The 11225-nt window shown below is 39.8% G+C and overlaps 1 protein-coding gene across 3 annotated transcripts; it reads right to left on the minus strand.

The window, feature by feature from the left end:
• Nucleotides 1-948: 948 nt before the first annotated feature.
• scoca (short coiled-coil protein a) lies at nucleotides 949-7995 on the minus strand. 3 transcript variants are annotated; one of them, XM_004538816.5, is made up of 4 exons: nucleotides 7716-7995; nucleotides 3447-3518; nucleotides 3251-3331; nucleotides 949-2584 (listed from the first exon to the last, which is right to left on the minus strand). In XM_004538816.5, exons 1-4 carry the CDS (start codon nucleotides 7777-7779, stop codon nucleotides 2442-2444), a joined length of 360 nt encoding a protein of 119 aa, XP_004538873.1. In that variant the 5' UTR covers nucleotides 7780-7995; the 3' UTR covers nucleotides 949-2441. The 3 variants fall into 3 exon arrangements, with proteins under 3 accessions (XP_004538873.1, XP_012774942.1, XP_076741344.1); XM_012919488.3 differs by lacking the exon at nucleotides 7716-7995 and adding an exon at nucleotides 5575-5724; XM_076885229.1 differs by lacking the exon at nucleotides 7716-7995 and adding an exon at nucleotides 5135-5303.
• Between the last annotated feature and the right edge of the window lie 3230 nt (nucleotides 7996-11225).

Here is an 11225-nt window from a genome sequence, read left to right on the forward strand (position 1 = left end):
AGGCTGGATTTTTCAGACGTGCTGTTGGGGTCGATGGAGTGCTGTGTATACAGTGTGTTAAAGTCAGAACAGCTGATGGGCGGGGGACTAGGTCAAGCTCTCTAAGCTCAAACAAATGCTGATGGTGGACACACTCATTTTGTGGCTTTAATATCCCTGTGGTACTTTTTTTTTTTTTTTTTTTTTAAATTTAAATGGCAAACCAAAGAAAAATCATACCCCACCAGTTTTAATCACTGGACAGGTTAGAATCCAGCTGGAGGCCTGTGGAAAATGTGGAGTGCAGAGATTTAGAACTTTTAACTGTATTCTTATAAACTTTATAAATTTCATAAACCTAATAGTTGTTCTTGTCTTTCTGTGAAATAACAAAAACATTGTTTTATAAATGCACAACAGTCGAACGAGTATCAGGGTCACTTCAGGAAAAACAATCATTTTGAGAATAAAGTTGAGATTAAAGCCTTCTATAAAATGCCTGTGTAGATGAGTCAGTGAAATTTTACTTCAGAATCTGTTTTAATTACAAGGAAACGATTTCTCTTTTAGAACGCGAACGCAATGCGGCGATAAGGACGTCGAAGAGATGGTGCAGAAAGCTGCATCTGCTCAGACGGGAAAGAGAAAACACAAACTTGGAGTCCCGTCAGTCTGAGCCATGAACTACCTGGGCAATAAACTTTTTCTGTAATTTTATAGATTTATCATATTAAAAAAAAACACTGAGACATAATGCTGAAGTTGTTCCTTTTTCTTATATTAAGACGTCTCAGGGGTTAAATCTTTAGTTAAGTGTGTGTAGCTCATGATGTCAAATGATTTTTACATCCCTGCTCTACAGTCTGAGAAACACAGCACCAACCAATGGGGGGGTGCCACAGTGGGTATGTCCAGCTTTCATTTACAGACTTCAGGTTGTACAGGTGACCAAAATAACCAGCGAGAGGCTCGATCTCAGGATTTTATTAAAACAGAATTTAAAGGCAAAGGTGCAGAACGTCTACATACAGGATGACACGAGGACGTGTGCAGGCAGGGCACAGGCAGCATGCTGGAAACAAATTAAAATCCTACTGTACAACTGTACAAAATAACATCAATAAATTACACCATGTACAGCACTCACTGCCTCCCTTCGCCTTCCTAATTCCTTACTTTACAAAAAGCACATTACTGTTTAGGATAATTGGGAAAATTCATTTTAAAAGCTAATTAAATCCTTGCTCAAAGTAAATTTCACCTGGCCCCTCCCCTCCACGTCCCTTTTTATCTGAAGAAGACGACAATGTGCACACCCTCCCCCCTCCGAGTACATCAACTCATCTTACGATCAAACCCATCTTGCAGGCCTGGATTAATGGATCGATAACACTCCAGGCCTCTTTGCAGCTTTTTGCTCCTGCAGTTAAAGGGGAAGGCAGGGAACAGATGCAACTTTTAGAGTATTTATCCCGTGGCTTTTGGAATTATTTGGACCAAACACGCACTATTAAGTTCACAGGTCTGCAAAAACACAGAAAATCCGACTTGAGTGATGATAATAAAGACAAAATCTGGTACAGAGTGCAAGTTTACAAGACTTTTAGTATCTGTGCTTTTATTTATATTGCTAACAAGCTTTCAAAGGTATCTGCACATCCTGGATCCACCTACTCTTGATTTAAAAAAGTTCTTGGTAACTTTATACAGTCTGGTTTTCAGTGATTATTGATTTATTGACATCTCAGTAGATATGCTAATCGGCCAAACAAACAAACAAAAAAACATACATAAACAAATATCACTCAAACATGCCAAATACACTCTGCATAATACTGTTCAGCTTGCCAGCTTTTAAGTGGAGGAACACAGTCGTGCTTTACAGAGACAAGGTGACATCCAAGACCTGAACAGATCCAGCTGTCGTACAAAATACTTTACCAAAAATAAATAAATTAAACCAGTGCTGATAATGAGGTTCGTGGTCAAAGAGGATCTGTAATATCTGTGGTTTGTTTTGGGGTCGCCTTTAAACAGAACACGTCAAAGGCGGGACATTCGCAGGAAATCAGAACCGGCCTCAAACAGAAACACAGCTTTGTTTTGTTTTGTTTTTACACATATCGGATTGACAGCGAGCATTAGGGACAAACTTGAGGTAAGAAGACCCTCAACCTCTTAATTTACTGTTATTGAGTTAAAGGGGTGACATCTACTTTGTAGTGTTTAGAGGAAGCTGATGAAAAACAGCCCTGGTCCAAATGAAATTATATACACATATTTCTTACATCTATAAGTCCGTTTATGGGGTTATTTGATATTTATTTTGTTAGTTTTGACTCGGGTAAGTGGTTAAAGAAACTCCCATATCTGCTGAGGAAACAAACCCCTCTCCACGTCTCCATGATGGGTTTCCTCTCCCAGCTGCTGGCCCAGGACTCCAGCTTTTTACTGAGGGTAACTCACTTCCTCTTGCTCTTGGTGTCGGTGGTCTGGAAGACGCTCGAGGCCGACATGAGGTTCTCAATGTACTGACCGAGGACCTGGTTCTCAGACTTTAGCTTCAGGTTCTCCTCTTTGACTGCATCGACTCGTGCTGACAGGTCTGGGACAAAAAAGGAAATGGGCAGCTAAAAGGCATACTCTTCCCCATTAGGTCCCCTTTCTTAGCATTTACTGACCCCCTGTACAATTTTTGTCACACAAATTATCACTTAATTATTAGTATTTAGTAGATTCGCATTTATCCATCCATGTTGTAAATGGGCCTGGGTCACTCAGGAAGCTGTCTAAGCAGACATGCCCAGACCCATCTTAAAGCTTTAGATGTAGAAATTTACCAGAATACACACTGAAAGATCAACATGTGACTTATGTAAATTATTTCTGTATTTTTTCCTCTATGAGGATTTTTTTTTTAAAAACCCAAACCAGTTTTTTACTTATCAAAATCTGCATTTAATGCTTTACAGCTCATGCAGTAAGAAAGAATACGTAAAAGGAGAAAAGGCAGCTGCACAGAGAGAAACGTCCAGCGTGTTAAATCAGAAACATGTGATTTTTGGGGGTTTTATTGAATCTGTTTTAGGGAACAAACGCAGGATGTACATACAAAAAAAGGCCCTCGGATATCAGAGGAAGTTTCCAGATATAAAACCAGAAAATGTGCAGCGTGTTGTATCATTTTAGAGTGTTTCATCCATGAGGTCATTGTTCCCGTCTGGTAAAATTTAATTTGTGTGTTAAGAGGGTTTGTTTTTGTTTTTTTTACCTTCCAGTGTGTGCTGAAGTTCCAAAACCTGATTTATCAACCTCGTCTTCTCCTCAACTTCCACCTGATTCTCCATGTCTCCTGAAATAACAACAATACACGTCAGCATCATTATTATCATATTATTATTAGTAGTAGTAGTAGTAGTATTTCTACATAAGCTAACCCTGAGGGAGACTGTTTCACCCACACGTACCATCTATGTCGCAGTTCATGGTGATAAGCTCGTTCTCCTGTTTGGTATACAGGGCTGCAGATCCACCATCCACTGTGAGACAAAGAAAAGCGCCGTTATAGCTGTGAGTTGTAACATGGAGTTTATATTTAAGAGGCACTGTACAATCTCTCTCTCTTTTCATAAACAACAGTAAATATGGTGCCATCAGTGTTTACATTTTCATGTCAGTAGAGTTGGTGTGTCAGGCAGGGTGGCCTACTTACATTACAGAACACGCGGACAAGATTCATATGGGGAGGATATAATGGAAAGTCTATATAAGACAGTGATTTTAATTATTAGCAGAATCACTGAACATTACATTTTAGGTTGATTATTATATGCTCTACAGATGACACACTTCCAGCTGTAATGATTCCCCCTTTTGTTTACTCTCAGTCTTACTGCTGGGCAATATGTCCAAAAACTTGAATTTCATATCAGTGGATATCAGTGATCATTACAATATAAGACAAATTCCCTTCAAGTTTAAAGTCACAGTGCTGAAAAATATTGAAACTGCTTCTGGGTAGTTTTCTATATTGTCATAAATATCATTATCATAAATTTTCTTGAATTACTGTGACATAACTTTGAAGCTCTACTGCTCAGCTCCCTGGCACTTTGTTAGTTCATGTCTCCTGCCAACACGAGCTGAGGTATGAACCAGACCGAGACCTGTTCCATCCTGCAGTGTAAAGCCAGGTTTATTCCAATCCTAAAGCACTGAAACTGGGTTACCACAGTAGATCATCTGTCTCCATCTCTCCCTATCCTTTTGTTTTTGGCCAGTAGTAGCAGAGAATCCACCAGCACCCTGTTGTCCAACAACACGGGAAGCTGCGTTTGTTGATTTGGCCAAGATTTTACGCGGGATGTCCTTCCTGTCACAATCCTCCCCATTTATCCAGGCTTGAGACCAACACTAGGAGCACTGGCTTGTGACCGGGTTGCACTCTTGTCAAGTTGCCTTTGTCTTAATAAACCTATTAATTTACTTATTACATAATTATAAAGAGCTCACTCATTTACTGATAGTCTGCAGAGATTAAGTGCCTTAACTGTTACAGTAATTCATGACTAATTCTAGACCAAACAGTGACACAAAAAGGATTTTTCTGAATAAGGATGACAGCATTTTTAACCTTCCTACACACTGAGTATGTACTCAGCTCATCCCTAAAATTATAATGAGTGCACCAGCAGCTGAAATAACAGTTACAGTTATTTTAATGCGGAGAATGCTTTATAAAGACTATCATAAGATATTTATTACTATTATTCTACTGTTATTATAAACTATAGAGAATTTGGGAAATTTTGATTCAAATTAAATGCACTGTATCAGTGATTTAACTGATCAACAAAGTAACTTTGATCGTTTGTGTGAATAGTGTAATTTTGTTTGGCTTGTTTGGATTTGGTAACCGTTACCGTGTCTGAGTGAGTGATGATAGCATGATGGGAGCACACACCGCACCCAGGCTGAGAGTGCTGTGGTCATACTGCATCAATAAAACGCGTGTTAGGAGCCAAATGCTGCTTTGGATAAAGGCGCTCATTAGTTCGCCGGTCTGCCGTCCAATAATCGAATCGATGCTGACACTGAAGCAACGATTAAGCAGCAATGAGCGCCAAAACATAGCATTTAGCTAAAAAACACATACAGATACACAAAGCTCCACCTCCTAGCACATCACGATTCCTACTCGAAGCCACGGCCGAAACATCGGACAAGGTGCTGGAGGCAGTTTTCCCCGACAACACAAGCCAAAACAGCACAAATGTGTCCGATAATGGGCGTAGATAGATTAGCTCCATAAGCTAACTAGCTCAGTGGCCAACCAAGCCAACGATTCTGAAACTTAATTTACTTTCAACACCAAAAACGTTTAAACGCGTCATAAGAAGAAACCAAACAAAACCACCTGGTCTGTCTGATATTTAAATTTTCGCTGACAAATAAAATTTACACCGTGGCACCGAGCGAAGAGCAGCTAACTGCTACAAGCAAATTGTTGGCTAGTTTTAAGTTCAGACAGAAATACGTCCCGAATTTTTATACTTCGAATTTAGGAACACAGCAGATGTAGGAGTATGAACTCACCTAAAGCAACAAAAAAAGTCTTCTCCGATTAGCGGAGTTACCCTTGCAAACAGACACACAGCTGTGATGATGATGACGAGGAGGAGGAGGATGACGATGACGGCTACATCGCTGTGTGTTACCACACCAACCGACAGGGGGAGCAACATACCACATGCATTACGCACCATCGGAGACTTTCTCTAAACTTCCGGTTTCGTGATGTAACAGAAATGTTGGATTTCGTGGGTTTTTATCATATTTTCATTTTTATTAAATATGTTGGAATTAGTTCTATTTTAGACTCGCAAAATACCTTTATGTGGGTTTGCCACAAGGCTACTAATCCACTTTACGGCACCTGCCATTTTGATTTCAGGCATGAAGCCAGCAGCAGCTGAGACTGTGCCCTTAACCAACCCAATCAGCATGCAGTCTAAGTATAATAAAATAAATTAATGAATAAAAAAGAAGACTCGCCCAACCAAAGTGTGGGGTTGTATATGTAGAGCCAGATGTAATATATTTTAGCCGTTTAGCTCTATTCAATAAGTGTTATGTCACGTGAGTCCCCTGAATTATACCCTGTTTCTTAACAATGAGATATGTCAGCTCTGAACACACACACACAAACACACACAGCTTTCCTAACAGATGCTCGTGCTTTTCCGTCTGGTAGAAACCCCAGCGCACACACACACACACACACACACACACACACACACACACACACACACATCTATGCACATCTACAGTTTTCTATGTGAATGCATGAATGAAGTGTTATCTGACCTGTGTGAGCATTATTACATGCCTGCATGTCTGTCTGTCTGTGTGTGGCACCCCTGTGGCCTCAGCTCCATATGCTGCTGCTTGTTAGCCAAACCCAAACCCTGTGGGGGCACTGCTGCCTCAGCCAACAGTTGTCTGAGGCCAGTTTACCCTGTATCCATCCTCCTGTGCGTTCCTTTCTGCTCTGTGGAGTGTGTGTGGCTTCCAAGGTCTTTATGAGTAGCATTCTAGGATTATTAGGTAATAGGAAACTGGGTCTTTAGAGGGGATTTGTAAGAGGAAACACAACACAACTAAGGTTTCCAGTTTGCATAATTGAGGGTGTATCTGCTTTCACTGGCAAGTGGGTAAAGACCACACAGACCACAGATTAAATTTAGGAAACCCTGAGATTCTTTGTGTGTCAGAACTGAATGTGAAAAGCAAGGGATGGATCTCACTGTGAAATTGCACACTCAGTGGCTAATGGCTTGTGATTACAAAATTTTCCATAACCAGAAGCTACAGACATCTTATATATTGTCTGTGATTTGACACAGGCAGCTGAGCAGCATCTAACTGGCTAAACTGTGTAACTGAACTGTAAGACAGCTGCTGATGTTGGTACCTTAATAGTAACACATATATTAACAAGACAATAACTGTTCAAATTAATTTAAAGTTTAATTAGTGCATCAACTTCCACAATAAGTGTTCCGGGCATTTCAAAGTCCGGGCTTCATAGCAGGAATTCACAAACCTGTTGATGATTCTGAAGGTGACTGCAGCCATCTTTATTTACAGTCTGTGGCGTCTACTCTTTTCTCTTTGCTTACATGCTGTTCTCGAGCTACTTACTTAACTCTAAATAAAATATTATAGTTTGAGATTCATGTGTACATAGTGAAGATTAGTAACAATCGGAGAGTGTGAAATCCGAGAAGTAAAAAGGAGCCACACCCCAGCCAGTAATGCCACACACCCATATAAACACTGTGGTATTGTTTCTACCTTATAGCCCTTTGTGCAGTCACATGCTTGTAACATTAAAAACAACGGTCTCTGACCGTTTGCTCCAGGTAAAATAAATAAATAAATAAATAACAATAATAATCAGAACATAACCTCACCTGTAACCCAAAGAGCGCATGCTTTTGAACAATAAGCTGTTTTTTAAAGCAACTTTTTAGTTTTAAAACATAGAGCTGCACACTGGAATCAGTTTAATAGAGGGGGGTTAGCTCCTGTCTTAGTCTTGAGGCGACTATCTGTGTAAAACTGTGACTGACAGACCGACGTTTACAATCTGGTCGACTGGCTGCAGGCTAAAAGCTGTTTGTGCAAATAGAAATAAAGGACAGGTTAGGGCTAAATCTGAAGAAGTGGATTACCTGTATCGTCTGCCAGAGAGATGTTAGTGAACGTCCCATCATCCTCGTCCACTGTGGCCTCCATGGCCTGAGTTTGCTTTTCGTCCTCCACTTTTATTCCTTTCTTTCTTTGATTATCTCACAGAGTCGTGAATGTGTGTTGATCTTTCCGGGTTTTGTTAGTCTCCGTTTCTTCTTTCTGTTTGTCTGTTCTCCCCCTCTGGCTCTGCCTTCTCTCACACACACCTGCTGCCTTGAATTGCTTGCCACGGTTACCTGCTCTACCTGCCTGGCAGCTCCGGTTACGTGGCTGTCGTGGGAATGGGTCACCATGGCGACCATTTGACCAAAACACGAGACAGACTGCTCAAGCAATAAAGCTATCGGGGGTCAAAGTTTAAGCTCCTGTGAAATGGAGTAATGGCGAAGAGGCACATTTAAAGTATCTTCAAATTAGGATCGTGAGCCATGTGAGCACACTGCAGTCCCCAGCTCGGTGACTCGGGACAGTATGCTCCTCAGTTTTTATTTATTCATTCATTTATTTATTTACATGAGGTTTGAATTTGAAGGCTTCAGCTGACTTAAAATGACCGGAGAAATCTTTAACGACAAAGAGCAGTTTCCTCAAATCTGCGGTGCATCCTGCACTCTGGTGGCTGAAGCTTTGCACTGCAGCTCACTATCCACTGTCTGTGGACTAGAACAGGGGGGTCAAACTCATTGTAGTTCTTAGGAGACTTCCTGCGGGCCAGAGCCTGGATGAATTATCCTGTAGGCATTCAAGGCATGTTCCCAGGGGTCCATGTACAGTTAGAGGCCCATCCAGGAAACCGTGAAAAATAATTTGTCTTCTCTTAAATGTTAATCTTAAAACTATATCTTATCAAAACATAAATAAATATGTTCTTGAAATGACAAAAGCGATATAACTGATAGCCTGTATTTTACCTGGCTCTTTCTCCCCAACACTGCTGAGGCTAGTAGTTTCTCAAAGTCCTCCAGCTAGTAGAAAGAGTACGTCTGAAATGAATGAATCAGAGAAACAAGAACGTCGATCTTTTATTAAAATGGCTATTTTTACTTCAGTTTAACATTCTAACATCTCTGCTCTGAGTAGCCCCTTGAAAACGTATTACCATATAACACTAAAGGGATGTTTTATAAAAACAAATGTTTTAAAAATTATCTGATACCCCTACAAAATATTGTCTCTTATTTAAACTTTTACATGGATGATATTTGAAATGATAAAGATCAAAATGCTTTCTTAAAGATGTCATTCGGATGGATAGCTGACGTTTGCAAATGTTGTAGGAATGCTCGCTGTTAGCTGGGTTATTTGGGTAACAGATTAAAAAGGGTTTGTCTTATGAAAGATTCCTACAGTGGTGTATGTCCTGAAAACATTTTTATTTTTTATCTCAATAATGATAAAGCCTGCTGTGTGGCACAGACCAGCCAAGACATTTGCAGTTCATTCTTAATGGCCAAGGTTCTAATATTTGATTCATCTGTTAGGAACCTTTAAACAGCCGGTTCCTGTGTTTGTGTTTTGCCCTTATACAACCAAGCTTGGTTGTGTGATCATTTCACCCTCTGCTTTGGCAGCGGCCAATGCTCTAATGGTGAGGCTTTACAATGCAGTCCCCAGAAATAATGTTTAATGTCACATCGGTGTCTTTTGTGTGGAATTTATGGTGCAGACACAGGGAACACCATTAATGCAGATACCCACTGCAGCTGCATTAATCCAGTATGAACAATGGTCAGAAACCTAAGGCTCCAGAGCTGCATGTAGCCTCCATCTCTGCTGGCTCCCTGTGGCTTTGAGAAAGAAAAAAAACCCCACATGAATATGAATACTTTTTTTAACATTCCAGTTTTTATTTATGGTTTCTATAAGTGATTCTTTATGTTCTACAGTTGTATAAATGTGTATCATATGCACCAAATAAAAATAATAGTATGTGAACCAGAGCCAACATCTTTCACCTGGTGCCTTATTAAAGTGGCTGGCATAAATGAATGCACACAAATGTCTAGTCCTGAGCTTTAGACTCCAAATCCCCCCTAAAAATGACAGGAAAACTGAGAATGCAACAGGACCTGGGCACATTTATTTGCCTTTTACTGTTGTGATGGCTGAAGTTACAGCCACTCATATTGGGTAACATCTATCAAACATCACAGCGCTACAACAGACTTATACATAACACTACACATAGTTGTTTTTCCTTTAAATATAGGATTTAATTTACAGGGTAAAAAAGAATTGGTTTTGGTGTAGTGTATTCTAAAATAAGTGTGCACATTTTAGTTTATAGTGTTATGTGTATGATTTAGTCTCCCAGAGTCTGTTGCTCCCAGCCCCTTGAGCTAAGAGGTGGAAAAGGGGTGGAGCAAGCCTATATGGAGACCTGCAAATTGGGTCATACCACAACTCTGGATCATAGGGGGGGGATGGAATTTGTTATGTTGGTTTTAGTGAGTTGTACCCTTTTTGTGTCCTTGTGGGCTGATCAGCTACTATTTAAGTTTTCCCTTTGTCTCATTTCGGTAGGTCCGATTGTTTGAGTTACTAGTATTGGGGCACGCTGGTTTTTGAGTTATGTTCTGTTACCTTGCCCTTATTTATGATTTAGATTTTTGTATAATTTAACCAAGTTTTTTTAACAGGGTAAATAAATAAGGTAACAAACCTTTTTCAGACTTTAACCTGTGCCTGACTTTCCTCAGTCCATCACTACTGATACACTTGATCTGCAGCTGGACTTTAATCAAACTCATATTGAAATTGTCAAGAGCTGTTAAGCTGCTATGTGTTTTAAATATTACCAGACTGGTGTATTTTAAATTTGATTCATATACACAAACACAGCTAGGACCTGCACAGCCTTATAGATACACAGAGACGCTAAACATTCTGATATGAGTATGAATATGTTCTTTTTCTTTTCGTTTGTTTGTTTGCTTCAAATGCAAAGTTATGGAGTCAAAGTTGAAAGTTAAAACTTCCATATTTTAGGCTTTTATTTAATCGAGTCTGTTTTTGTTTCTAAAAGTGTTTTCTGTGTGAATGTTCAGTTTGCACTAAAAAAGACGTTTTTAAAAAAGAACAACAAAAAGAACAACAAAAGCGAAACACAACATCAAGGACCTGAAGACCTAAAACTTTCTGAAGTTTGCAATTAGCATTTTGAATAGGAATCACTGATTAACCTGACATTTACCTCTTCGAACTGTGGTAAGAGGCTGGAGCCCACATTAAATGTAATTACTGGGGTCAGAGCACCATCTTGTGGTCAGATCACTCACAGTGCAGCTAAAACGATATTATACATCAGGTGTGCCCAACAGGAAGCCAGGATCTACTCCGGCTCACTGGATGGATTTATAAATGTGAAAAGTGAGGTCATTAATTGTTCCAATTTTCATTGTAATGCTGGTGTGATAATAGCATCTTAAATGTGGAAAGCATTTTTCTCAGTGAGTTGTCTGATTAATAAAGACTGAAATGCTGAGTTTGAT

Source organism: Maylandia zebra, linkage group LG6 (genome assembly GCF_041146795.1).
Source record: "Maylandia zebra isolate NMK-2024a linkage group LG6, Mzebra_GT3a, whole genome shotgun sequence".
Classification (NCBI taxonomy): Eukaryota; Metazoa; Chordata; class Actinopteri; order Cichliformes; family Cichlidae; genus Maylandia; species Maylandia zebra.